This window comes from Festucalex cinctus, chromosome 13 (assembly GCF_051991245.1).
Source record: "Festucalex cinctus isolate MCC-2025b chromosome 13, RoL_Fcin_1.0, whole genome shotgun sequence".
In the NCBI taxonomy this organism is placed as follows: Eukaryota; Metazoa; Chordata; class Actinopteri; order Syngnathiformes; family Syngnathidae; genus Festucalex; species Festucalex cinctus.
The window spans coordinates 10,306,345-10,333,356 of NC_135423.1; the positions used below are offsets into that span (position 1 = coordinate 10,306,345).

The window sequence follows — 27,012 nt, forward strand, 5'->3', positions numbered from 1 at the left end:
TCAGTGATGTTGCCCTTTGTTTACTCCCAATAGTAGTGTATGTTGCCTTTTCATTCACACCCTTGCATGACATTGGCGTTGGGGGTGTGTGTGTGTGTGTGGGGGGGGGGGGGGGGGTAATATTAGGAAATAACATTTGCTTGATGATGCAACAAGTCCATTGGTGCTGCCAGACAGATGAGTTTGAAAAGAGACGCCATGTGGCTAAAGAACAATACAGTGTAGTTTCTACTGTGGAAATGATGCAAGCAGATGCATTGTGAGTTGACTTGTTGTCGGAATGGCTTTTTGAGGCGTTTCAGTGGTGGTCCAGTTAGTTTGGGGAATGGTGGGTGGTCTTACACCTTAGCAGAAGGAATGGCTTCCAGTAAGTGTCGTTTTTGCACGCTCCAGGCCGTCATCCGCAGTACAAAAAAAAGCGGCCTGCTCGCTATGTGTACTGTTGCCCGCAGAGGGCGGCGGCGGGCTGAATCTTCCCGCACAGAGGTACCGTGTGGTCCAAACTCTGCCCCTCCACGTCCATGTCCATCAGGTTGGGCCCCGCGGGAGCCGGGGGGCCGTCGCAGCTGCCGCTCGGCGACGAGCTCAGGGTCCTGGACAGCGAGCCCGGCCTCCACGGGTCGGCGTGCGCCCGGGCCGGAGCTGGCCGGGGACGGGCGGCGAACTCCAGCGTCTTGGGTCGCTCCAGGGGGCTGATGAGGCAGAAAGGTGCCGGCGTGGGGACGGGGGGCGCGGGGGCCTTTCGGCGCTGGGGGAGAGGGAAGATGGCCGACGGGTCCGGGAGGCGAGGGATGTCCAGGGTGTCCAGCACACCTGCAAGCACAGCGTGGTATGATTTTATAAACTGTACAGTATACCTAAACTTGGACTGTAAACTACAGTTAGAGAAATACAAATATCGACACGTGTATAGATACACATTGTACACACAGTATATGTTTTGTACTTAGTTAAGCTATTTAACAAAAATAATAAATAAAGCATAGTAGCATACAATTAATTTTGTCATAGTATTCCAAATTTAATACTCATAAAATTACAATTCTATGCTCATTAAATCAAAACGTTGTTCCAACAATATTATAATTCTATGCTCAAAATGATGACTTTTTAAAAATGTTTTAATTTGAGAAGTTAATTCTTGGAATTAATACTATAGTCATAAGATTTCGACTTTCTTTTTTTATCAGATAATGGGACAACTTGTTTCTCATAAATTTACAATGTTATGTTCATGAAATTAATGCAATTCTTATTCCTATATAAAAATTTGCATTCTTTGCTCACAACATTTTGACTTTTATTTCGTATTATATCTTTATTTTTACATGATTACTAGTTTATTTTTATAACTAAAACTTTAGATTAATCAAATGTAGACTTTTTTTTTTACCTAATAATATTCTAAGTTCATTTTCATAAAATTATGTTATAGTCATAAATTTTTTTTACTTTTTTTTTTGCAATATTAAAAATGTGCTTTCATGTAATTCTTAGTTTATTCCTGTAACTGTGATGTAATCCTCTACTTATTTTAAGAATTTTAGTGTAACTAAATTAATGAAAATTATAGACTTGCAATAAATCATTTTTTTTTAAAACAATTTGTCAAATTTTCTATCATAAAAATATTTTATTATCATAAAATGCTGAGTTTTTCTAGCAATATTGAAAATGCATTGTGATAAAAATATTTGTATGTATTATAACTAATATTAAGGTAGCAAAATTAATATTAATAAATATAATCAAAAACATGCAGTCTTGTATTTTGCAAGAACATATTTGTATTCAAGTTACATTGTGTTGCAATGGCAAAATTTCATTTATTTTTTAAATTAAATTTTATATTTTATTTTATTTCATTTCATTTCATGCTTCTTTTTTTTTTGCAATGCAATGCAATGTAATTCTCTCGAGTGTGAGTCTCTGCTTGGGATATTCATTCATATGTAGCATCATTATTAGGGGTGTTAAAAAAAATCGATTCGGCGATATATCGCGATACTACATCGCGCGATTCTCGAATCGATTCAATAATCAGCAGAATCGATTTTTTTTTTTTTTTTTTTTTTTTTAGGATTCACACCTTGAGCATGGAAGAATGTTATATGAACGGCACATTAAGCCTTAATATTTTTATTTTAATGCTGTTCAAATGTGAAACAGATTGCAAACTGTTTGTGTACAGTGGCTCACGGTTATAAGCCTCAAGTTTTAGATAAATATATTCATACAAATCTTACAGTGTACATGTACAAATTTACTGATAGTATTTTCTAAATTTGAATGGAAAAAAATCGCAACAATCGACTTATAAATTCGTATCGGGATTAATCGGCATCGAATCGTGACCATTCGTATCGGGATTAATCGGTATCGAATCGAATCGTGACCTGTGAATCGTGATACGAATCGAATCGTCAGGTACTAGGCAATTCACACCCCTAATCATTATCATAAAATATTGTTTTATTATCAATAAGCCATATGGTATTTGTTAGAAAAAACTAATTTGCACTTAAAAATGTAATAAAGTATCAAATGTACTCTGTCAAATTTTGTTTGGATAAGAAAGTAGAACTTGTTTATTTCTCTCTCTCTAATATTTGTAGTTTCATTCTGCCATGAGACAACCCAAAATTTCTGACAGGATTTTATTAATTTAACGGAAAAAGAGATGCTTAGAGATTTTGCCCTACCTTTGTTTGCTCTGATGACAGGTCCACCCGGCGGAGGGGGCATGGGCATGCTTCCATCAGACGGCGTCCTGCGGTGGACTAGAGTTTGCGCCCGGGGTCGTATGGCGCCGTCGGATGGCGTGCGTCGGTGCCCCCTATTGACCGCCATAGCGGCAGACACGTGGGTGGGCGTGAGCGACTGGTTGGGCTCCTTCTTGAAACTCTCTGTCCGGAAGTCCAACAACGGGTTGAGGGAAGAGCCCGCTGGGGGCGGGGCCTGCATTTTACCCGGCGTCAACAGGTAGTCGTCCGGGTCAGAGGGGAGGAGGGACTTGGTGGAGTTGCAGTCGGATAGCGAGGACAAGGAGAGGAGCGTGACGGACGGGGAAGGGTCCAGGGAGGGAAGCGTGGAATCGTGATGACGTGAGAGGGATAAGGAGAGATTTCTGCTGGGCGGCGACGTGCTGCGCCGAAAACGTCCCGTGCGCTGGAAAAGACTTTCCTTCTTCTTCCTCTGCTCTTCTCTCATGTCCTGCTCGTCCTGAAGCACCTGACGGGGACGACCGCAACACGCTAACGTCACATTCTGCACAGTACATACAACACAATCACAAATGGATATAAAAAGTCTACACACCCCTGTTCAAATGCCAACTTTTAATGATATAAAAAAATAAAATAAAAATAGACCAAGATAAGTCGTTTCAAAACTTTTTTTTATTTTTATTTTTTTATTTTATTTTTTTTAACATTGTGACATGTAACCTGTAATGCAATGTTAAAAGAAATTGAGGTGGGAAGTAAAAAAAAAATAATAATATATATATATATGTATGATCTGGCATTTCAGTGTGTAGACCTTTTATATCCACACAAGGGTTATTATAATTTTGGAATTTTTCATTTAAGTTAGGTTTGATTTTGTTTGGAGTTTTGTTTTGTTTTTAAATGTAGTTAGCTTTAATTCGTATTTAGTGTGGTTTTGTTAGTTTTTATTAGTTTTAGTTAGTCAATAAATGCTTCATTTTAGTTTAGTTTTAGTTAGTTTCAGTATTAGTTTTTCTTTTCGGGGGTTTTTTTCGGATTTTTTTTTTTTCATCTGAAGGTGCTTTTCTATTGGCTGCTGCTAGATGATGTCGCTTCTGTGTGACACACTTTCAAACGCCCTTATTCCGGTTAATATCAAAATAAATCTACTTAAAATCACATTTAAAAATCATCCCCAAAGGCTCGTGCATTAAATTAATTACCAAAGACTAAAACGAATGACATTTTTAGTTAGTTTTGTAAACATAATTGTAGTTTCAGTTTAGTTTTCGTTTTTTAAAAAGCATTTTCGTTTCTATTTTATTTTGTCAACGAAATTGTTTTTTGAACTTTAGTTTTAGTTTTTTTGTTAGTTTTAGTGAACTAAAATAACCTTGATCCACATTATGTATGTTGTGTATGTATATGTCTCACCTGCAGTCTGCCCAGCTGCAGCAGGTCTTGCCCCAGACCCACCGAGGCCAGCAGCGAGGCACAACCCAACAGCAGCATGTCGCTCTTCTTCCTTTGGCCGTAGCGTCTCAGCGAGTCCTGGTGGCTCAACGCCGCCGCCAGTCCCACGGAACCTTGAGTGGAGCTGGCGCCGGAAGAGCCCACCGTGGCGGTGGCCACGCCGGACCCCGGGGTGCTCCACAGGGACCCCGAGTCATCGGCCGCCCCGTTGCTGCTGGTCTCGGAGGGCTGCAGGGAGCCCGGTGACTCCTCCAACTCACAGCACTCCTCTGAGGAACAAAATGGAGGATGTGAGGAGGGGATGTTGGTTGAGACTGAGCATCATTTGTTGAAATCAAATATGTGACTCACCCATCTCGCTGAGGCTGGAGAAGCCCACCGTCATGGGTGCGTGCTTGGGGGACTTTCCCAGGTTCGGGGCACTGGACGACCACACTTTGCAGCCCTCGCTTAGTGACTTCAATCTGAAAAGGATAAAGAATAAAAAAATAGAAATGAAAAAAAAAATATGGAAAAAGACAAAGACATTCATTTAAATTTGATCGCAGTCTACAAAGTGAAGGAAATTTTCAAGGCATATGCCAAACAATTTAAGGTGTAAGTGCTCCGGACATCATAATAGTGATCTGTTTTAAGGCACTAAATTGCTTAAAAACAAAACAAACAAACAACAACAACAAAAACAGCGGAAATACAGCATAAAATACTGTTTTATGTCATATATAATTCAAAATGTCATGCAATTAAAATTCACAAGTGTTTATAATTATATTAAAAATACATATGTTGCGGGCGGCACGGTGAAAGAGTGGTTAGCACGTCCACCTCTCAGTACTGAGGACTCGGGTTCGAGTCCAGGCTCCAGCCTTCCTGGGGATTACGCTTTTAGCACTACAGTTGACCAAAAAAATAAATAAAAAATTAAAAATAGTATGTCGACATTCAGCTTGTCCACAATAATGATATCAAAGAAATACTAGCAAATAAATGAAGACAAAGTAATAATATGAATTTCAATTAAATATTAAAGTAATTTCTCGGCTGTGTGCTAATGGAACGACTGAAGTGAAAATGAGAAAATGCTACAAATGAAAATGTGGATTCATTTTGACGTCCAGGGTGTAACAAAGCGCATAACCGAATACTTTAGTCCACCTACTTCTCCTCACCCCCGACCCTCTCCCTCTGGTGGGTCGAGCTGGGCCCCCACGTGCGTCCTTTCTTCTTGCCAGCCGACAGGTCTTCCTTCTTGCAGACTGCGCTGCGGCCCCACGTCTTGCTGCCGTCACTTGGGGTCACTGTCTCACACACACACACACAGGAGACTTTAACTCATTCACTCCCAACCCCATTAGCTCCCGGCTGTTTTACTAAATTTTGACAAATTTTGCAAGGCCCACCAGACTATTGTGTTCTATTGCTATGAAAACATGGAACCTACCAAAACAAAGATTAGAGTCAGGAAAAAAAAAGTATATTTATATCTGTTTCTGTTTTGCAGCAATTATAATTAGAATATAGCTAAGTTTCATCATTATTCACATTCCTGGTGAAAACGAGTAGGGAAAAGAGGTTTTTGCAACATGGCCTGGTTGATCTCTTATACTCTGCTGCCACCTGCTGGCCGGTTTTGTAATAACTACCATTGCTTCAACCATTCTCTTCAGTTCCGAGGTTGCATCAAAGCCTTCTGTATGCTCTAGCATAAAACAACATTTAAAAAAAAAAACACCAAAAAAACGTATAAATACGTCTTTGGGAGCGAATGAGTTAAACACCAACACATATACACAACCGGAGTGCTCGATAATAGCGATTTTCCTAAGGATAAACCAGTTCTATAACATGCAAGTAGTGTGCATACGGTCTCACATCGTATGGCTCGAAGGCGAGGAATGACGCCGGGGCTGGCGGGCGGCGTGGTGCTTTCGCTGCCCTGCGTCTTCCTCTTGTCCACGCTGGGGGACGCCTGCACTGTGATCTTGTGCTCGAAACCTGTGAACACATGAAGGCACATCAATAAAAATGTTATGATACACTGTGCAGAAATAAATCGGTGGACAGTTGTGTAGTGAAAGAGATGGATTAGAATATACTGTGTATCATATTTTATTTTAAAATAGCATTACAATAGAATTAAAGGGATGTTAACGCCAAAATATTCTTTACAATAAGATGTTGTATGTGCACCCATTAGTCAAAACATGACATTCTAATTCATTTTGTAGAATATGAGTGAAGCAACAAAATTCACACATTTTAGCCATCTCAATGGGCGGCCATTTTGTCACTTACTGTCCACTGAAAATGACATGACAGTTGCTCAGGTAACAACCAATCACGGCTCAGCTTCAGAAAACAGGTGAACATGAGTACCTGAGCAACTATGATGTCATTTTAAGTTGACAGAAAGTGGCAAAATGGCCGCCCCCAACATGGATAAAAGCAGGTGGATTTTGCTGCTTAAGTCATATTCCACAAATGCAATATAAATCACAATGCAGTGTTTAGACTAGTGGGGTTGCATAGAACATATTGTTAAGAAAATATTTGGGTTGACATCCCCTTTAAAGTTACTTCTTTTTTTTTTTTAAATAAAAATAATATTTTGGGGGCTTGTTGATAATTTCACATATGTTGCGATTACAGGGTCTCTCCATGTTTCAGGAATATATTAAATATTGTAAGTTTGCATCTTGAGCTGAAAAAAAACAACATTTTGGGGTGCAATTCATCATTGGCAAAAAAAAATGGCAAGTAGTAGAACACATGAAAAAGATTCCAGACTCCGTCTGTAGAGGTGTAATACTTGGTCGCACCCACCAGAGGGCAGACTGATGCTGTTGCCGTCCCTGCACAGTTTGAGCAGTCTGCTCTTTTTGAAGTGTCCCTTCCTCTTCTTGACGCTGGGCTTCTCCTGATACATCTGGTGGATGATGATGTTGAGCTCGCGCTCCACGATGTCGATCTCGCGCTCGGCCAGCTCCTGCTCTCGCCTCCTCAGCTGCTCCTCCTGCTCCCGCTGCTCCTCGGCCGCCCGGGCTAGCGCTTCCTCCCAAGACCTCAACTCCTATAGAGAGAGATGAGCACTTTTTAAATTCCTGCCTTTGTTAGCTCTTCTTCTGACACCTCCGCCTGCCGATTGAAACACCTCTCGGGCACGTACTGACAAGGTGAGATTGAGGGGGTTCGCACCTTCTCTTTGGCCCGCAGCTCGTCAAACATCTGCTGGATTTCCAGTCTCCAGTCTTCCTGCAAGGAGTGGAAGGACTCCAGGGGCATCTGGAACATGGCCGACTGCTCGATGGCCATTAGCCGCCGGTGGATGCTGGTGAATGAGGGCCTGCCGTGGGGGTTTGGGCTCCAGCATTCTGAGGGACAACACAAACACACAGCTGCATTAACTCATGTCAGGGTCTTGGTTGTTTATGTTTGATACTGGGAAGAGGACCCTGAAAAAAAATAAAATAATAATCATCGCACATTAAATCGCAAACACAATATTGAGGACAAAAATTCTCTGTTATCTTTCAAACTGTTCAGCCCTGCCAGTGAGTGCCTATGAGGAACGACTGCAGACATTAATGGTGTGATGTAATGTTTTCCACAAAGGAAGGGAAGCAGCCGAGAGTGGACATATGGCGGCCATCCTGAGCCAAACGCAGCCGACAGAACCGCGCCCGACGCGACTCTCATCACACCTTCACATATTTGCTGATCGCTGGCCAACGCCTCACTGAAGTCATACTGACCCACTGAGTGAAGTTCTTCGCTCATCAGTTGATAAGTCTTCGCTTATTAAAGACAAGAGAAGAAAATGAGACAGGAGAAACCAGGACTTGATAAAAGAGAGATTAATGGATGAAATAAAAAAAGAGAAGAGGAAAACAGATTTAGTAGATTGACGCTTATTATGAGACAGTGTGAAACGTTGCTTGGAAGAAAGCAATTGTGTTGTATGAGAGGGCTTTGTGACACAATTGTATCAGCATACAGTTATGGCGAGATGATCAATTTATTATTGTATTTATAATATTGGAGGAACATCATCACAGTTACGGGACAATATTTGCAGTCAACTATTTTGTCGATATGTAGAGCGTACACTGTATATTGGACTTGGCTTTGACTAGACTGATTTTTTATTTGATATTGAATTGGCTATAAAAAGTGAATGTTAACTGTATTAAATGTGTCAATCTATCCATCATCCATATCTATTATCCAGATGATCATCCATCCACTCATCCACCCATGTCTATCCATACATTCATCCATCCATCATCAATATCTATAATACATATCTATCCAGTCCACCCAACCCATCCATCCATCCATCCATCCATCCATCGTCTTGACCGCTTATTCCTCACAAAGGGGAGGTGCTGGAGCCTATCTCAGCTGGCTTTGGGCAGTAGGCGGAGGACACCCTGGACTGGTTGCCAGCCAATCGCAGGGCACACAGAGACGAACAACCATCCACACACAAGCACACCTAGGGACAATTCGGAGCGCCCAATTAACCTGCCATGCATGTCTTAAGAATGTGGGAGGAGACCGGAGTACCCGGAGAAGACCCACGCAGGCACGGGGAGAACATGCAAACTCCACCCAGGAAGGCCAGAGCCTGGACTCGAACCGGAGTCCTCAGAAATGGGAGGCGGACGTGCTAACCAGTCAGCCACCGTGCCGCTTTCCATCCATCCATCCAAGTATTCATCACCTATGCATCTATCCATCCATCATCCATTTATTAGCCATCCATCCGTCCGTCTGTCCGTCCGTCATCCATCCAAATATCTATCATCTATGCATCTATCCATTATCCATCTATCAACCATATCATCCATCCATCCATCCATCCATCCATCGGGCCATCAATGTAGCAGTGAGGTGGTCCAGCTTACCTGCTAGCAGCTGAGCGAAAGGTTCAGGGCACGTCGACGGGACGGGAAGCGTTAGTTTGTTCATGGCCACGCCGTAAGCCACAGCCAGCGCATCGATCTCTCTGTAGGGAACCTCGCCGGTGAGCAGCTCCCATAGTAGCACTCCAAAACTGTGACAGCAAACGCAACATGAAGCTCAAATGTGACGCACAAAGAGAAAGAGGAGTGCAGCACCCACCCACCTCCACACGTCGCTGCTCTTGGAGAAGAGAGACAACTTGATGACCTCAGGCGCCATCCAGGCATACGTGCCCGCCGCGCTCATCTTGGTGGTCTGATGCCACTCTCGCGCCAGGCCGAAGTCGGTGATCTTCAGGGTCTTCCCGCTCAGGTCGTCACGCTCCACCGGCTCCAGGATGAGAACTGGAGGAGAAATGCACCAGACACTTAATATGTGACACAAACAGGAAATCATTCAAATATGCGGACTCACTATTTTTAAATTCTATATGGTTAAGATTTTGCTCGAACACTCATTAAAAAAAAAGAAGCAAAAACTGTTAGAATACAAAATAAGAGGATCCAGTAAAAGAGCTGTTTTCCAGAATGCTGCCTTTGCAAAGAGATAATAATACTCAAAACAAAACAAAACAAAACGTGCATCTCAAATCATCTTCCCCATTGAGCCGAATGGAAATGACATTCATCCATTCTAGCCCCCGTCCATTTTTTTTTTTTTTTTTTAAAGTAAGCATAATAGCACTCTATAATATTGCCTTTTATAAAAACATACAGCAGTGACATAATCAAATGAAATTTGCTTCATTTCAATTGACATTATGCTGATCTTTCTGGTGTGTGAGTTCACAGACAAAGAAAAAAAATGCCTGTGAAAATTGTTCTATTTTCTGTCATCATGTGTTACTCCTCCATCTCAAACATCCTTAGTTAAAGGCTTATTACATTGTGATGCTGATGCTATCCATTAGCATCTATGGTGTTTTGCATGGTTTGTTAGCATGAAGCTAAACTGACTTTCCTGAGTTGTGAATACACAACATGTAATTCTGTTTGTTTTATGCTTATTAATTTGACGTTTGAAAAGTCAACTGGGAGTGGCAAAAAACAGCTTCATTATGACTAAATGAAAAATATTTCACAGGCACAATATTTCTTTATGAAATAAAAAATAATAAAATATCTATCAATGTTTTTTGGTTCCAAAATATTGCTGTCTCGGTAGATTGCACCACAGCAAACTACAACAACAATAATAATGAGTAGTCTCGCGTGTTTGCATGATGTACTACCATCTTTTCCTCTCATCCCTCCCAGTCTCGTGCTGTACACCACGAGGACTTCCTCCTTCATTTCCGCGTGCGAGCCAGCTATGGAAATATTTGGAGTGTACACACTTGGCAAGTACCGGGAGGCAGGTGGAGGCTGGCTTCTCGCTCTCACTCTTATCTGCAGGCTTATGCAAAGGGTGGCGGAGCCCGTCTCTCTCACGCACACACACATGCACAAATAGCAGAATCTTTGTTTACATACACGCGCTCTCCTCAACACACACAGCGAAGCCTTTACGTGATAAAAGGTGTGCCTCCCTGTCCACAAGCTCTCGGAGAAACCTGTTCTAGTTTTTCACAGTCAATCTATTGCCAGATTGTGACTCATGAAAAGATATTCTGCATTTAGATCAACAAGTGCATTCACATCTGTGTCAAAAGTAGCACTTAAATTATATTCTGTACGGCTAGGATAGGCTCCAGCTTACATTAATGTGTACAAGTGCTATAGAAAATTGATAGCTTGTATATTTACGTGGTAGTTTGAATCTAGCAATTCGTGCTGTTGGAGTGTTTTGATCAACTCTCCACTACATAAACCAGAGCAAAACAGATGACTATGTCCTCCGCGTCAGCATGTGCGAACGTCTCATTTATTAATACCAGCAAGTCCTCCAGCCGTCCTTCCCGTTTCATATCAGAGACAGCTGATCTCCTCCTCGGGGATCGACTTCTTCTCTCTGGATGTATGTGAGAGACGTGTTTGCATGTTGACAAGAGTGTGTCCCACTGTCCACCTGCCCCGCCCGCTCTGTTTGGTGAGAGCTGCCCCTCAAAGGCACTGTGTAGAAGATGGAGCATGTGCATGTGGGCATCACTAATCAGGCGATGGAGGGGATATGCGATGAATTAATGTACTTGTCGAGACTGGGAGTTGACAATGTTGTAGTTTGACATGTGGAGAAAACTTATTTAACATCGCATTCACATGCATCAGGTTTTTCTCTTTATTTTTACTCCAGTAATGATGAACAGCACCTATGACGGCGTGGGAAGCAACACAGCATATTTTGGTAGAGATGGAAAATAATACCAGCTACAACATTATGAGTGACCACTGGCACAATATGAAGCTCAATACGAAATGTGAATCAAACATTCTGCCAATTCAAAAGGTAATGCTACATTTTGACTGAGATGGGACTCTAGCAATATTATAGTGGCTGTTTTTTTTTGTTTTTGTTTTTGGTTGCCTCAATTAGTTAGATGGAAAAAAAAAATCATGAATCCCCGCATAGTCTTTCCTATTTGCAGATTCAATTATTTGCTGGGTTTTTTTTGTGTGTGAAAAAAATTGTAACCTATCCTCTGTTCATGGAAAAACTCACCTTTTTGGTACGTGCAAGGTTAGACCTTGCCGTGGAGCGCCTTGAGGCGATTCTTGTTTTGATTTGGTGCTTTATAAAATTTACCATTTCATTTTTTTTAGCTGCTTTTCCTCACAAGGGTCGCGGGGGTGCTGGAGCTTATCCCAGCTGGCTTTTTTTCCTTTATTGTTTTGTATTGCCTCAATTTAAATGATTAATGTTGGCTGTAAACACGCCAAAAAAACTAACAAAACCCCCCCCAGCAAACTGTTCTTCCGCTCAACCAAAACTTGCTCTGCTCTAAGCCCCCAACTCGTTCATCCAATCACAAATCTACTCAGGAGCAGGAGTAGACAGATAAGGTGACGGTATCCACGTCTGCTATCCACTACACAAAAACAACTTATGATTACATTAAATTATGTTCCATTTTAGTTCCAGCATGTCCGCTCCAATATCATAAACATGTTGCTACTTGAAAAACGCCAACTATTCACTTCCGTTTTGACACAACCATTAACCCGCTACTCTTTCTTCCTTCATCCTTGGACAATGAACCCAAACGGAATGTTGAGAAATACACCTGAGTCACTGGTTAAACAACAGCACATAAGTCAGCAGCGGTGCTCACATGGTGAGTCGGTGCATTAAACTCAGGTAACACATTAGCCAACAGGCTGAGCTCACCCTAAAGAAAAATGTATGTTACATTGCAGTGGAAGGGAACCTGCTTCCTGTCAATGAGTATACATTATGTATGTACGGGGATTGAATGTTTTCATAAAAACTCCGCTAAGGTTTTATTCAATTTCCACCTGAGACTAGCCTAAGGGTGCTTTGGTTCTGGAATCATGGGAAGCAAACAAGCACAATATAGTATGAAGCTCCCTCTTACATGCTCCAGTTAATCACGAGTCAAGCAGCAGCTGTTTTTCTGAGTGTCTGAATCTTGGAATTTTTCTATCACCCAAAGTTTGTAGTGTCATTGTTTGCTGAACTAAAAGGATTCAGAGACTTTATGTAGTTTATGTGCGTGTGAGGGAAAGACATGTCAAACAACTTTATGAGTTGTTTTGGCTAGAGTGCTGTGTCATCACCTTGTTGTTATGGTAACAAGGGCGGTGGTCACACTGGCTAAATGAGCAAGCGTGTCACCGATTGAAAACCTTCCGGTTATTGTTTGCTCCTTTAATTTTATGTAATGAAGTTCTGACAAAAAAAATGAATGTGATCTGGGATACAATTATACAGTAATATTGAAACAAAATGTAAATAATAAAGCAGTTTGTGAAGCATGATTTCATGCATTCATGCGCCGCTCCTTCGAGTGCGTGCACTTTGGCAACCAGGGGGCAGTAAAACACATGCATACGTATATACAATGAAGACGACTGACAACTGCTCAGTAGGCCGCAGTAATATTCATAATTTCCCAGAAAACAGATAAAGAATATATGTAAGTATAGTCCTAATGTCAGTTGGACATTAGACACTTCAAACTGGACACTACAATACACGCCGAGATGCTTGTACCTAATATTATGGCACGAGTGTGTTACACAATCCCACCACATGAACATTTTATGACCAGGAATTTAAATTAATGGTTAGAGTGAGCAGCAAAAAAAGAGCACGGGTTGCCATGGTGCCAAGCCAGCGACTCAACAAGTTCATGTACCACCTCCCACTGTCTTCCAACACTTTGCTCCACTTTATCACATCCCACTGATCACTTGACAATCGGCTTTTCTGACATGCTGACATGCGAACAGCGTTACAACTCAACTGGAAGCATCTCAAACATGCAAAGCACAGCCTAGAGCAGGGATGGGGAGTTTAAACGATGGAGGGGCCCGCAATTTTTCATCGCCGCTACCGGAGGGCCACATACGTGCAAATCTTAACTACATGCATGGCAAAAATTGCATTTTCTTTTAAATAAGGACAAAACATATGCATATGTCTGTTTTTTTTGTTGAACTAATGTATAGAAGAGTCTTAAATAATATATTGAACATCCCATCACAGCAAACCAGGCAGCAGAAACTGAAGGAGGGAGAAGCAAACGAGCAAAAAGCAGGCGGTGATCAGGGCGGGGAAGGAAGACGAGAAGGCAAAAGTGATGGCGGCTTGATGGCGACAATGATGAGGACGCGCATGAAGGCTGGAGAAAACAAGGCCAAGGAAGGAGGGCGAGATATCGCAGCTGGGAAACGGGGGCGAGGCAGAGGAGGAGGGTAAGAAAAAGACGAAAGTGGACGTTTGGGCAGAGAAGGGACGTGCACGGGCTGAAAGGAGGATAATAATGAGGGGATGAAAAGATGCGGCCTTGCAGAGGTAAAGAGGAGAAATGACTGGAGGGAGAGCTTTTGTTCTTCTGCTGGCAGTACATCGCAACATAGTGTCTCAATGACTCCCGCTACTTTTCTGCTCCAGCCTTTCTTTACTGAGTTCAAGCTCACAAGTGCAGCAAGCAAGATATTTGCCCTTGAATCAGTGCTGGGACAAAATATTAACGCTAAAAGGTGTAGTTTCACTCACTGGTATGAGTATCAATAGACTACAGCTGAGTATCATTTCATTTTTGTTAAATATGCAGGCCGACACCTCTATGATTACATGATGGGTCAATAGTTATTAATGAGCCTAAAAGTAGCATTCCTCCAGTGAAATAAGCTAATATTTCCAAACCTGACTTAACAGACTGCATTTTAATGCTAGCATTGCTCCTACATGTGCAATGTAAAGCACGACACTCCAATATATTTGTAGTGCAGTCTCATTGGAATGAATGGAAACGCCAAATTGCTTCCAGTCATACACATATATAATTGGAATTCCATAATTAAATAAAGAATGAAACAGCTTTTGCCACATTTTTGCTGCAGTTCAATGAATATTGTGATTCTCATTTTGATAGTCTTAAATAATTGTGCTATTTAAGTAAATATTTACTTAAATATATTACCCACATTGGTAACAATCTGAATCTTTGTGTACTTTTGTGTATGTTCAGTTTTATATTATATAAATACACTGTATTTTATATATATATATATATATATATATATATATATATATATATATATATATATATATATATGTGTGTGTGTGTTACGGCCCACATTGTTACGTGGCCGTTTGTTTCAGGTGTGCATGATTGAGTGGTGGGCGTCGGCTCGACTGACCAATCAGGGTGCGGGAGAGCCCTGATTATCAAACTCAGTTCAGGTGTGCAACCACCTATTTAGTTTAGTTGCCACCAGGGAGAGGGTGGCTGTTTGTTTGGTTTCAGTGTTTTTGCTTTCTCCCTCGGCCCCACGCAGGCTCTGTGCCTCTTTAGTTTGTTTGGTTTTGTTTTGTTTTAGTGCCCACTGTCTTTCGTGGGGTGCACAATTCGCCATAAACTCGTCCATTCATTAATTGCCCATTTTTCATTCCTTTCACTTAGGGCCTTCGCCATAACCGTTGTTACCTGCTTGACCAGTCAGTATTCATTCGGTGCACTTTGACAGTTGGTGCTTCGGGAGCGGTGGCTCCATTTTGTTTGTTCTTTGAGGTGTAGTGTCTGCGTGTCGCGTCTCCTGAGTTTCCCCTGTCATGTCCACCCCTGTGTGCTCCTATTTACACCCCCCCACCTCCTTCCTTGTGTGCTATCTGCGGTCCAATACAGATACCTGGTATAGGTACTCGCCCATCTCTAAACGCAATACTTAATTTGTATTCAATTATGATCTTAGGTTTTGGCTTGACAAACATATCGACATGTATTGCAACAGTCACACAATCGCTTCAATCGTGATTGTAGGTAAAATGTTGTGATTCCCACCCCCACATTGAATGTGCAACATTCATACTGCCATTACATCTTGTACTACTTCCAGATAAACCCATTAAAGGCATCTTCCCATGCAGCATGTTACTGATACCCCAGCTTGGCTCCACACGGACCAGCACCAGGCACCCGGGCTCCGCTCCAGAGCACTGTCGTTGTAGCACACTCTCGCCCTGCAGTCATTCACTTTGTCTGCACACAAACGCAGCTGCCAGGTTCGTGTGACTCGACCGCCCTTCTCTTTCTGAAGACATGGAGCTTTTAAATGAGGAGGCCTCTTCTTGGCTCTTAGTGATGGAGTGTGTGGTAGGCGATGGAGGAATGGACACCACTTTGAATTGAGTCCATTTATCTTAAACTCTCAATGAAGAAAATGGAGATAGTCAACTATTTTAGTATGACAGATTGAGAATTCAAGTGGGACAATGACATTTTTGTCATTTTAAGTGAAATGTATGAATGAATAGAAAAAAAAAAGACATTTGTTTTAGCTGCAATTTTGACATGAGTTCAGCACTTTTGGTTGATTTGTTTCCGACAAATAATGTATCTTTGTTTATTGATCTATGGCAGTGACATATTGTGATAGGCAGAAGGATTAAATGCGCTTCCACTAGATGGTAAAACATACATGATTAACTGTAATAAAATTGGGACAAGTTCAACATTATTTCAGTTTATATGCTTTTTGCAACATTTTGTTTTTATGGTGTGTTGTGATATTTTCATAATATATAAAGTGCCTTAGGTCAAGAAAAATTGACTTAGATGACACTAAAAATTCAACCGATGAAACTGAAGATGATGAGAGTAGACTGTACGCACGTCTGATCACCTGGGCAATTGGAACACTGTTCTTAAATATATACATATTTCTTTTGGTCATGTTTCCACCACATTTTTCATGTATATCTGATTTCTTGTATTTATTTTTTTCCCAATGCCTTTCAGCGCATGCCAATTATATGCAAATTTTGGCCATTTGTGGGCTGGATTGGTCATAACCCCACATAAATAGGGTCGACTGTACAGTAAATGGTCAAGTTGTTTAAATAAAATGCATAGATAGGTCCATCTTCTGATTGGATTGGTCCTAAGTTTTGTTTTGTTTTTTAAATTCGCTGATCAACAATCAGCTCCAAAGTCCTAATCGTGTAAAGCCGAGAAGAGAGTACCTGAACAAAAATGTTGTTGTCGTCAAAATCACAGATACATAAATCCACCAAAACTTCAAATCACTCTACTGCAAAAAAAAAAAAAAAAAAAAAAAAAAAAAAAAGACAAAAATGGATTTAGCCCAGTCTAGTTCTCAGAAGCTCAATTGCTTTCCAAGTGCCCCCATGCGTGTGGCTAAAGGTGCAGTGGGCCAGCGGGATGCTCGGCACCCGCTCCGTTTGGCCCGAGTCGTCACTCGCCGTGCCAGGCTGCTGGCAAACAACAACAATGACCCTCTAATAGAAGAGTAAACATACTAATACAGAGTGAAAGGGAAAGCTGCTGTCCACTTTTCATACTTTACCACGCTTGTACTTTTAAGACGTCAGGAATGATCTGAGCCTTGATTTGGATCGTTGACCTACTTCTGTCCATCAGTGTTGAAGACAATCAGATGCATGTTTGGTAAATGTAAATTCTGTATTTCAATTTGGGAAGCACATTAAACCACTTACATTTGCTGCACGTGTGTTATCAAGTTGAAGCCAAAGCATCTCATCCGCTGTATTAATATGCACATCGAAATGTCAAAAATGGAGCATGAGAATGGAAGCAAATGTGTCACAATTCTTCCAGGTCCACAGGGAGTCTGGTGTGCACTGCAATGCAGTAAAGTGAGAGAGGGGGGGGGGGGGGGGGGGTGTTTTCTTTTTTTTGGTTCCAATCAACTGTTTATTGACTAGTGGAGAAAATAATCACGGTAGGTGTGTGTGTGCATGTGTGCATGCGTGCGTGCTCTTGCGGCCAATGACAGGGGTCAGTGTCACGACAACACAAGTATAACAAGTGGTGTGTGATTCAAACATCTGTTATAAGCCTGCTTGTGCTCACACGGCGACAAACATCAGGACAAAGTGCACCGACAACGCAGCTTCTGAAACTCTGATGCTAGGCCAATACAGTATAGCAACGACACTAATGAAATCACAATTTGGGCTGTGTTTAATTTTATTATCAGAATAAGCGGACTTTGGACACACCTATTATAGACTAGGCATGTTAGCAGTTAAAGAGAAAATAAACAGCAACTGAAAGAGACGACCTTGAACTATTGACCTCTTGTGTTAGTATTCAGCATTTCAATGTTCTAACTCTACAGCAAATATTAAAGAGACTGGCCTCCCTTTCCGTACATACAGTATGCCTTATGAAGATTTTCTCTTGGATGCCATCTTTTAATTGATTAATTGATCAATCAAGTAGTTTGTCTATATCTCATTAGCATGCCTTTAATTTTTATTCTTGTCTTGGATCCATTCAAATGATCAATTTATAAACCTTGCATTCATCATGTTTTTTTTCTTTCTTTTTTACAATTCCTTACCCCACTGTGTCCCTCATTGTGGCCTGTTTCACCCTACACACAAAAGTCAAAACTGGTGTTATACATGTCCCCATTGCTGCATTCGTCCATCCCTCCCCCCATCCATCCATCTCTTCATTCCCATTCAAGCCTCCAGGGGTTTTCTACATTCCTATTCGCTCCTTGCTTGCTTGCATCCATGCCTCTACTCTCCCATTCCCTGCCTGGAGTCGCCGATGGCTGCTTCTTCCTCCTCCTCCTCCCCTGCAGTGACTCCTCTGCCACTGTGAGCCATGCTCTCTTTCTGTCTTGGGCTGCGGTGTGAGAATGGGGTCATTGTTGCTCTGTGGCGATGTGTACATGTGTTTGTGCTGTGTCTGTGTGGTATGGAGAGTGTGGGCTCCTGCTCTAGCGCCAGCGTGTCCTGCTGTCCAACCTCCATGCGCACACAAGGACACATACTCGGTGCACTGTACTGGACAAGCGCTCAGACACGGCCTGAATTTGGTCGGTCGTGAATACAGAGCCTGTCTTGTAATTGTTCTGTAATCCACAAGGACAGTGATACTAGATATCAATATTGCACTGGGTAAAATGAAGCAGCATTTGTATGTATAAAAGACATGTAGTCCAACCTGCCTTCTTTTAAGTTATAAGGCGAGAATACAGTACATGGAGGTTGTGGAGACTACGTATGCCATACAGTAAAAAAGGTATGAAACCGTCCTCAAAAAACATCCAAAAACTAAGGGTGGACAAACTTTTATGCCCAAGGGCTACATTTGATTAATTTAAAGGGGTATGGAAAATATGTCGATCTATCCATTGTTATACTTGAAATATTATTTCTCTTTGAGGACCATTTTTTGGGCTCCATTTTTTAATCGGCACAAATTTAGGATCATACAATACTGTTATGTACATTGTAAATGCTTAGGAATAGGAAGTGAACAATAGCCAATCCAATTCAATCCACTTTATTTCTATAACACATTTTATAAACAAGCATTTCCAAAGTACTGCACATTGACATCCGCACACTATCATTGAATAAAATCTAGTAAAACCAACTATAAAACATAAAAAAAAAACAGTCAATAAAATAATAAAATACAATAAGTAAAATAATAAATATATAATAAATAAATAAAATTAAAATAATAAATAAATAAAATTAAAATAATAAATAAATAAAATTAAAATAATAAATAAACAAACAAACAAACAAATAAATAAATAAATACAAAATATGGCATAACAGGAAGCTTCACAGTGTTTTCAAACTCTCAAAGAGGTACTAAGCTTAACTCATTCAAGCCCAAAAATGTGTAAAAAAATTTTTAATACTTTGTCATTCACTCCCGAAAACGTGTTTCCACGTTATTTTTTATTAATTTTTTTTATGGAAGCGCATACAGAAGGCTTTGATGCAGCTTCTGACATGAAGAGGTGGCTTAACTCAATGGTAGTTATTAAAAACATGGCCAGCAGATGGCAGCAGAGTATACGAGATCAGCCAGGGCCATGTTGCAACAGGCTCTGTTTGTCAGTGTTTTCACCAGGAATGTGAACATTGATGAAACTTAGCTATATTCTAATGCCAATGCAAAAATGGAAACAGATACAAATATACTTTTTTTCCTGATGAAAGAAGAGACTCTAATCTTTCTTTTTGTAGGTTCCATGTTTTTATAGCAATAGAACACAATATTCTGGGGGCCTTGCAAAATCTGTCAAAAGGGGGTTTCTTTAATGAAAATGGCTGGGAGTCAATGAGTTAAATTAAAATAATATTGATGAAAATGGCTATAGTTTGCAGTGGTGTAAACCTCCATTGGGTCGTACTGGGATGTGCTTCAAATATTTTAGTCACCTTTACCCTACATAAAACAGCAATTACATCTTTATGAAGGGAGATTGTATATTATACCATTAGTTACAGGAGATGTTGAATCATGCTCCATTAAAGTTATGCAGCGTAAAAGCCGGAGATGTTGCAGTGGTCGCAGTCCATCAATTCTAGCTTGCACTCGTCTAAGTTAGACACCATGTCACCCTCGACCACTCTCCGAGGGATTAGCTCCTGGGACCAACCACCCCTCTAATCCTTTTCCTCAACAGCCCCACTCTTTATTCTCACAGCCACAGCCAGACACAGTCACACTGTATTGTATAGACCTATGCTCCATATCATGCCTCACTAATCTGTTTACCAGCTAATAAAGCACTTGTTTGCACTGTTGCTTCCGACATTAAGTATTAACCGAATGGGAAAAAAAAAAACAAAAAAAAAACAGAAGACGCCGATTACATTTCATTTGTGTTTTGTTCCAGTGAAATGACACTTTATTTTAAAAAACACACTCGACAAGCGTGCCTCGAGACATGAGGGCTCCCTGTATTCAGATTACTGTTGACTATGTAAACACAGCTCTCATTTGAAGCGGTAAAAACAGCATGCAAAGTCAGCCTGGCTCGCAATTCAGGCCTCATGCATGCATACACGCATCTTGTTGTAGACAATTGTGGATGTTAGAGCAAGTGTTTGTCCACCGTGACCGATAACAGCAAACTGTGGCCATCATAAAAGCTTTATTAATAATGCAGGCAAATATTTGGTAACATTTTAGGTAATGTAACATAAAAAAACAATACAGAGGAAAAGGTAAACAAAAATGGGGACTTAAATTTCACATTTTTTATGACTATTTGAAATCCATTCACCCATCCATTTTTGGAGTACTGGCTAACTTCGGGCATTGGGCAGTGTAAACTCTGGACTATTCGCCAGCCAATCACAGAAGACGTAGAAAACCAACCACTCACATAGGGGTGAAGAGAGTCCTCCAGTAATTTGGGTACCTCAATTAAAAAAAATGCTTATATATTTTTTTTCCTGCTTCTGGTACTCTTTTATTTGGTGTACATTATTGTGAGGAAAACAGTCAAGCTAGCCCTAGCTATGTATGATGTTAACATGGTGCCAATATGGTGAGAAGGCCAACTTCAAAATACAATCATCTCAAATATAGTAATGCAAGGACACTTATTTTGAAGTTGTTGGTGGCGTGGCTAACCTGACTCATCTCCTTGACTACCGGTCCCAAAAAATGAAAACTACAATTTGATCAACATGTTAAACAGAATGCTCTCTGACATCAAATGAGTATACTGTACTGTCAAGACGGCCTCTTTATGCAATCTAGTGGGACCGGTGCCCTACGCTGTGAGAAACCTGAGGCTGATGCGGGATCAGGGTGACAGGTAAACCATGACCACAAGGCCAATGACTGGCCTGTTCACAAACATGATGTGACATCACTCTAAAGGAGGTCATGGTAATCAGATTATCCCCCAGCCATAGCCTCACCAGGTTAAAACGGCAGACTATAGAAACGTACACTGGCATGAATTAGGAACTGCAAGAGGATAATTTTGGAAGAAATCCAAAAATAATGCTCAGTTAAAAAAACAAAAAACAAAACAGGCATTCCCTCAATGAGGTGTGTCATAATTGGCCTTGATGAGTTTTTTAAAGAGGTATGGAAAAAGGACACATCATTGTTTACTGAGCTCCAAACCCAAGGAAGGTATGAGGAGAGGCTCTGGGGCTACTCTGCAAGCGCACCCGTGCCAAGTGGTCGGTGGTTTGAAGAGGACACCTGAGAGCAGTACACCCGTACAATGAGCTGAGATGTAAACGGAGATGAACCACTGTTTACCCCCTGTATTCTCCTTCTCTTGTTCTTTCCCATCAGTCGCCTCACTCACAGTTACATATTTGCGCTTACAATTTAGTTGTTTTTTTTAACATCTTAACAGATTTTTTTAATCAGCAATAATCATTGAGGTTTGAGCGATTATTCACCACAACTGCACCAAACTTGTTTGGAACAGAAGTCGATCCTGAAACGACTACATTTGGTTCACGCTCAAGTACAATTACTGTGTTCACACCTGACCAAACAAACTACACCGAGTGGATTATGAACTATAATGTCAACAAAATTGATCAAAGCTCATGGTAGATTGAAAGCATCCTTCATTTCTTGGTGTCTTTTTCCGTTTTCCCACCAGGCGAAAACATCTCTTTGAGTAGCTGTGACTCATACTTAATCGTCCTGTTATGTTGCGGGTCAAATAGACCTGTTACGAAAGTCTAGGGGGGAACAACTTACATTTCTTAACTTCATCTTTGTCTGCTGGCCTTCATTTTTTTTTATTTTCGTTTTTTAAATATTACATTGTATTGTGTTTATGTAATATTTTTTGATGGTTAAACATTAGAACGGATCACATTGACCCATGAACATTGTTAAAAAAATAAAACCAACAGGAGGGCTATTCTTCACGTGCTTAATGATTACAGCCCATGCACATTTTAAGCAAGATCCAAGGGGGTATTTAGAGCGGGTCCAAGCCCTGACTAAAACATAGCATTTCTTTGATACTGTTATTTACAAGTAGTAGACAATAGCCTAAATTAGGGCATTGACATTTAACGCTGTGGCCGATAGAGGCTAGAAGCTGCATGACTCAGTGGCACAGACGCAATGCCATGTAATGGTTTCTGATTGTGTCACATTTGATGCCCACCCCTTACCGTTAATGGAGCTGCATATGGGAAAGACATTGAGTATCAAAGATGCAAAGAGGAAGGAGGCGTTTTCTGCAGATCAGCAATATAAGTGTGTTTATGCTATTATCAACTGTCTCGCCCTTTTAAAAAGAGCCTTTGGTCAGCATCCCGCACACTCCACCCACACTTGCCAACCTCTCCATCCCCCCATCAAGCACATCAGAGATCAACGCACATCGTCTGAGACGCATAATATCTCCCATGCGCTTACATGCGTCCATGCTTTTGTGCCATTTGTGTGATGCACTAACAACTGCAACTGCGTCTTTAAAACAGCAAGTAGCACAAAGGACCAAAAATAGCACTGCGAGTTGCAGAGCAGAACTGCTTTCCTTGAGTAAGAGGAGGAGGAGGAGAAGGAGCAAGAGGAGGAGATGCATGATGGAGAAAAGATTGCCAAAGGAGACCAATTTTACAGAATGCAGACCCCTTAAGGGAGAAGCTGAAAGTTGCAACAACAGTTTGAAATGGTGTTGAACAGTACTGAATCACACTGTTCCTATTATTCTGCACATCTCATGCAGCGAAATTAGGTACCCAAAACATCAGCATAATAATACTAATTTATGATAAACACCTTCAGCGCAGTACAATATAAAGATTTTGATGACAAACAGAACATCATGAGTATCCCCCAAACCAGATGTCTAGCGTGACACCAAGATGGAAAACACACAGAAGAACGAGTACTATTTAAATAAGAACTAGAAGAAGCAAGGCTACCATTAAGCTTATCTAGTAACTACATCGCGGCTACAAACTCTTGTTCTTGTCATTTTTATTCTGGTGAACAACTTCGGAAACATGTCACTCAAAATCACTTGCACCTCTCTGTGAGTCCAGCAGCAGTGTGAACTTCCGATCACTTTGTAATCGGCTATTGGTAATTCCGAATGCCGGGTATTTTTTATATTTCTGCAATGCAACACTTGATTTCCACTGTGTGTATTGTATTGCTTTTACTTGTGACAAGCATACAAACCAGGCATATTGTTATAGTAGTCAAACAACATTGTATCACATTTTCAAATCAGAATAATCCTCACAAATCAAATTATAACGATCCAAAGTCGTGCATGTTTAATTTAAGGTTGGCTTCCAATTTATAACTTTTCTTATTACAAAGGCATGAAAAAGACACACACAGATTTGTACTCACTATTGCTGGACTTGAGGTCTCTGTGGATGATGGGTACAAATGCCTGGTTGTGCAGGTAGTCCATCCCCGTCGCAATCTGCACAGCCCAGTTGACCAGCACCCTCGGGGGCACCTTCTTTCCAGCCAAGGCTCGGTTGAGGGCCCCACCTCTGGCGTACTCCATGACCAAGCACAGGTTGGGCTCCCGCAAGCAAACCCCTCGCAGCGCAATGATGTTGGGGTGCCGGAGCATCCAGAAGAGTCTGGCCTCCTGTCGCACGCTCTCTGCTGTCACGCTGATGTCTTCGTCAGGGTCTTGCCTTGCAGCCTTGACCGCAACTTCCTTCCCGTGCCAGATCCCTTTGTACACCTTCCCAAATCCACCTGCTCCGATAACCTCCTCCAGGAGCAGTTCGGAGAAGTCAATCTCCAAAGGGCACTCCCCCACGTCTACAGTGAGCTGCTGGTAGTTGGGAGCGTCCCCCTTTGTCACATAATTGCTCGGAAAGATACCCACCTTATCCTGGATCTTGCCCGTCCACCAACCCTCATCCCCGGAAACTTTGGAGTCTTTGGAGAGAACTTCCAGGAGGTCCCCACGTCTCAGGGTTAACTCCTCATCTGCTGTTGCCTCATAATCGAACACCGCCGTCCAGTAGGGGTTGGGCGCCGTGCAGTTGTGACCAGGATGAGAGTCCGGAGAGCCGAAGGATGAGTTCCAGCTACTGCCATTCTCCACTTGCATGACCGGGGCAGGGCACATGAGGGGCGGCGGGGTCATATTCGGCGACATGGAGGATGCCGTGGAAGGGATGAGGCACGGGGGAGGTGGGGAGCAGCACCCCCCGCAGCTGGTGCAGGACAGGGGGGCTGCTGTATTGCTCACTCTGCCGTACGGGTTCATGGAGGCCTCTGTCAACTCAGGCACAATAAACACCGCAGGCCCATCAACCAATGCGAGGTGTCCTTGACCACCAATAGAGGGTTAACGGGGGTCAGCGGATCAACGAACTGGGAGTGCCGCGCCCCCATCCCCGCATCTTGTTGTTGAAACAGCGCCAAACACGGTTTACGTTTGGGTCTGTGCAGTGTTCGGGGATAGCAAAGTGTCAGGTCATTCAGGGGCAATGCACATTCGGTCAAACTCCAAATCCATGAGAGTATCCCCAAAAACCTGATCTCTATTGAAAGCTGCTAAAATTTTACTTTCTTAGTAATATCTGCACGTGTTGACTTCTTAAGGCATAACTCATATCTCTTATCCCTCATTAAAATACTGGCTTCTAACTTCCTACATTACTGTTAATAGGCTATGTTTTCATCTAAATCTAAACAAAAAGACAATTAGGGCTCATGCTGTTGCCTGGATGATTTTTACATGAATTGTGAGAATCCAAAAGGGGCTGTCATTAGATTAGGTTTGCAGGGGACTGACTGTGGTTAGACTACCAGTAAAAATGACAGACCCTGACAGAGCCTACTGCAATCCTCTGAGCGGGGGTCCTCATTATCCAGTGTAGACGCTCCTCCCCCGTCAGCCATCACCATGAATATGGGCTGCTTTCTCGCTCTCTATACAACGGAGCAAGGATGGCTGAATGGATGGAACACTTTTCTCAGCCCTACATCTCCGGTTGAAATCCTGCATACATGGCCATTGTACTCAAACGACCCCGGAAAGCTTATATCAAAAGGGGGTCCGCTCATATTAATTAATTCAATCCACAGCTGGAAAGCAGGTCATTGTGGACATAACAAACCCAGTGATGATGACGAATAGACGTGGATGGGAGGCGTTCTCATTTTAGTGTTAGCTTATACATTAGTGGAGGAGGATGAGGGAGTCTTTAAATGTCGAGGCGCTTCTTTAAGACAGGCAGACAGTATCACAGGATCAAAAAATAACTTAGCAGCATCATGAGAAGGATGCGCCATAAATTAAGGCCACGTTCCATAATATAATATTTCAGTAATAATAGTGATTTAGGCCACATCCGAAGGGCTGCACTATGATGAAAGCGAGTATTTACTGTAACCCAACCTGCATCGTGGGCATAGCAACCTCCATCGACTCGTTATGGGCGTGTAGCTGCATCTCAGTGATCCACATCACGCGCACGTCAAGCCTCCGTGGAGTCCCTCGTCTTGCCAGTCTTCCAGATGTCCAAAAAAGCTCCATCGGTATTTAGACACATCGAGCTGTCAAATACACCGGGCGAATCACTCAGCCTCTGAACAAATCCACCTCGGTTGACATTCACTCGGTTTGGGGAACATGTGTCCGGCTTGTCGCTGACCCACGGAGCAGAAAGCTGTCGCCGGGTCCAGTTTGTGTGCATATATCCCATGAAGAGTGTGCAATTATCCAGGCACACACACCGCGGTAGAGGACGCCTTTAGGCTGCTGGAACCGGAGAGACACACTGAGGCGCCGTCGGTGGTGGTGGTGTCCCGTTGCACTCTGGGTAATGTAGTTCTCAAACCTCTGTCGCTGACCTAAATCAATGTGGCAGCTCATGAATCATTAACGTGGCACAATAATAACGGATTACAGATAATTAGCTCGGCAGCTCTGTTTTATTGCCACTTTGTAAGAATAAAACGACGCGATATTGGAATTATAATAGCATAACGCACAAATTAAAGCCCGGTTATTTATTTCTATGACGCATAAATGCCAAATATTCTTACATATATTACCTCCATGTTTTACTGCTCCCGTCAATATAAATTAATTTAAATGAAAATTATTTTAAAAATAAATTATAATAAAAACTAAAATTACTCATAAAAATGGTAATTATTCTAAGCTTGACTTTATCATAACGTCGAAAGCTAGTTATTTATATAAACAATATTATTCAAACTATATTAACAGGGTAACAGACTGCAAAATATTTCTGCGCGACACTGACCTCTGGTGTCTACTAAATGTATTACAATAACATTAATACGTACACTGTACCGTCGCCTTGACCCGGAATTGCGCCTTGCAACCACAAGGTGCCGCCGGTGCCATATGTTATATGCAAGGAGGCGACGAGCAATAAGTGTTCAATTAGTACGAGTAATTCATTGAGTGCTTCGTTCATGCTAATCGTGCATGTTCAAATTGAAAACATACCGACATTTTTACACTCAAAAAAATGCTGATGCTGC

At 41.8% G+C, this 27,012-nt stretch overlaps 1 protein-coding gene and 1 long non-coding RNA gene across 3 annotated transcripts in view; one reads left to right on the plus strand and one right to left on the minus strand.

Moving 5' to 3' along the window:
* The window catches only part of LOC144033492 (uncharacterized), a 56,607-nt gene extending 50,280 nt beyond the window's left edge, over window positions 1-6,327 (plus strand). Inside the window, exon 4 of the long non-coding RNA XR_013287993.1 lies at window positions 4,149-6,327. This is a non-coding gene — a long non-coding RNA (uncharacterized LOC144033492). The remainder of the gene's footprint in view (window positions 1-4,148) is intronic.
* map3k10 (mitogen-activated protein kinase kinase kinase 10) lies at window positions 107-26,305 on the minus strand. 2 transcript variants are annotated; one of them, XM_077541640.1, is made up of 11 exons: window positions 23,875-26,305; window positions 9,310-9,490; window positions 9,089-9,237; window positions 7,377-7,552; window positions 7,005-7,251; window positions 6,054-6,176; window positions 5,341-5,479; window positions 4,533-4,645; window positions 4,143-4,450; window positions 2,703-3,231; window positions 107-813 (listed from the first exon to the last, which is right to left on the minus strand). In XM_077541640.1, exons 1-11 carry the CDS (start codon window positions 24,755-24,757, stop codon window positions 431-433), a joined length of 3,231 nt encoding a protein of 1,076 aa, XP_077397766.1. In that variant the 5' UTR covers window positions 24,758-26,305; the 3' UTR covers window positions 107-430. The 2 variants fall into 2 exon arrangements, with proteins under 2 accessions (XP_077397766.1, XP_077397765.1); XM_077541639.1 differs by having other exon boundaries at window positions 2,703-3,267.
* Between the last annotated feature and the right edge of the window lie 707 nt (window positions 26,306-27,012).